Here is a 1,336-nt window from a genome sequence, read left to right as displayed (position 1 = left end):
TCGGACTGTTCACGCAAGGCGGAACGCCGAATCAGCTATGGCCTTAATCAAACGAGTATCTTGAACATTCTCATATATATATATATATATATATATATATGGTTAGCTAGTCGGGCATAATACAGTACCTCCCTCGAACCCTAGTCAGTACTACTTACAGCATGGTAGCGACTACACGATTTATACCCGAGTATAGTATTAAGATCTTACGATGTTGAGGTATGGTAGTTCAAATTGTGATCACCCGAACCGCAGGGCGTTCCGTGACTGAATACTTTGTAATGATTCCGCCTGATGGCCAGTAAGTCAGGGGTAGCACTTAGATCAATCTTTAGATCTCGACTTTCATATCGTTGTGAAGTCCTCATTGGGGGTAATTTTTCTTATGATGTGTAGTGACCTTATTAGTCTTTCGCGAAAGGACAAGTTGACACGGATGAGAAAATGGCTAAGAAGTTTTGTGCCGGTCCGAGGCACGAAATCAGGATGGCGTTGGCAAGCCATGGAGGATTGTCTTATACTGAGTCGCTCAGCCGAGCATTGGACATTGAGGCAGCAATGCCGGGCGAAAGACCAGCATCTATACCTATGCCAGCACTTCCACATAATCAGAATCATGATCAGAATTTCAAAGGAAAGGGAAAATGGGACAATAGTAACTCGGGCCAAGCCGAGAAGAGGCCATGGCAGGGGCAGACTTTCCCGTCACAGAGCTATGGGGGTCAGAGTGCATCAAAACAGATGGGAAATAGCCAGCAAAGAACTCCACCTTGCCCCAGATGTAACAAAAGTCATGTGGGAATCTGTAAGGCTGGCAGCGATAGTTGCTATATCTGCAACCAGAAAGGGCACTATGCCAACTGGTGCCCGAATAAGCAACACGGGACGGGTCCAAGGCCGAACCCACCTATTCAGGCTCCGCATCTGCGAGCAATCCAAGCTCTGCCCCAACCACACCCAGGGCAGCAGCCACAGTATCAGCAGCCACAGCAGCACCAACAGTTACCGTATCAACCACAACCTCAACGACCGTATCAGCAACAGGCTCGCCAGCAACAACATCGACAACAGAAACAACATGAAGGGCCTCGTTAAGCTAGAGCATATGCTATGGGGCAGAAGCAGCCTGAGAGCAACCAGGGAAACCTGGCAGGTATGGGCATGCTACTCAATACCCCTGTCGTACTTCTGTTTGATACGGGCGCATCGCATACTTTCATTGCAAGTGCATGCGTTGATGCCTTAAGACTAAGAACTGAAAAAGCTGATCGGGAGTTGAGTATATCATCACCAATAGGAGGAATGACGACAGTAGATCATGTGTGCTTGAACTTAG

The 1,336-nt window shown here is 47.7% G+C and overlaps 1 protein-coding gene across 1 annotated transcript; it reads left to right on the top strand.

Annotated features, from left to right (window-relative positions):
- Positions 1-444: 444 nt before the first annotated feature.
- On the top strand, positions 445-1,095 carry LOC131004466 (uncharacterized). Its single transcript, XM_057931155.1, has one exon. It carries the CDS (start codon positions 445-447, stop codon positions 1,093-1,095), a length of 651 nt encoding a protein of 216 aa, XP_057787138.1.
- Positions 1,096-1,336: the final 241 nt, after the last annotated feature.

This window comes from Salvia miltiorrhiza, unplaced genomic scaffold (assembly GCF_028751815.1).
Source record: "Salvia miltiorrhiza cultivar Shanhuang (shh) unplaced genomic scaffold, IMPLAD_Smil_shh original_scaffold_404, whole genome shotgun sequence".
Classification (NCBI taxonomy): domain Eukaryota; kingdom Viridiplantae; phylum Streptophyta; class Magnoliopsida; order Lamiales; family Lamiaceae; genus Salvia; species Salvia miltiorrhiza.
Note: the sequence above shows the minus strand (reverse complement) of the source record. Positions and strands in the feature narration are given on the sequence as shown.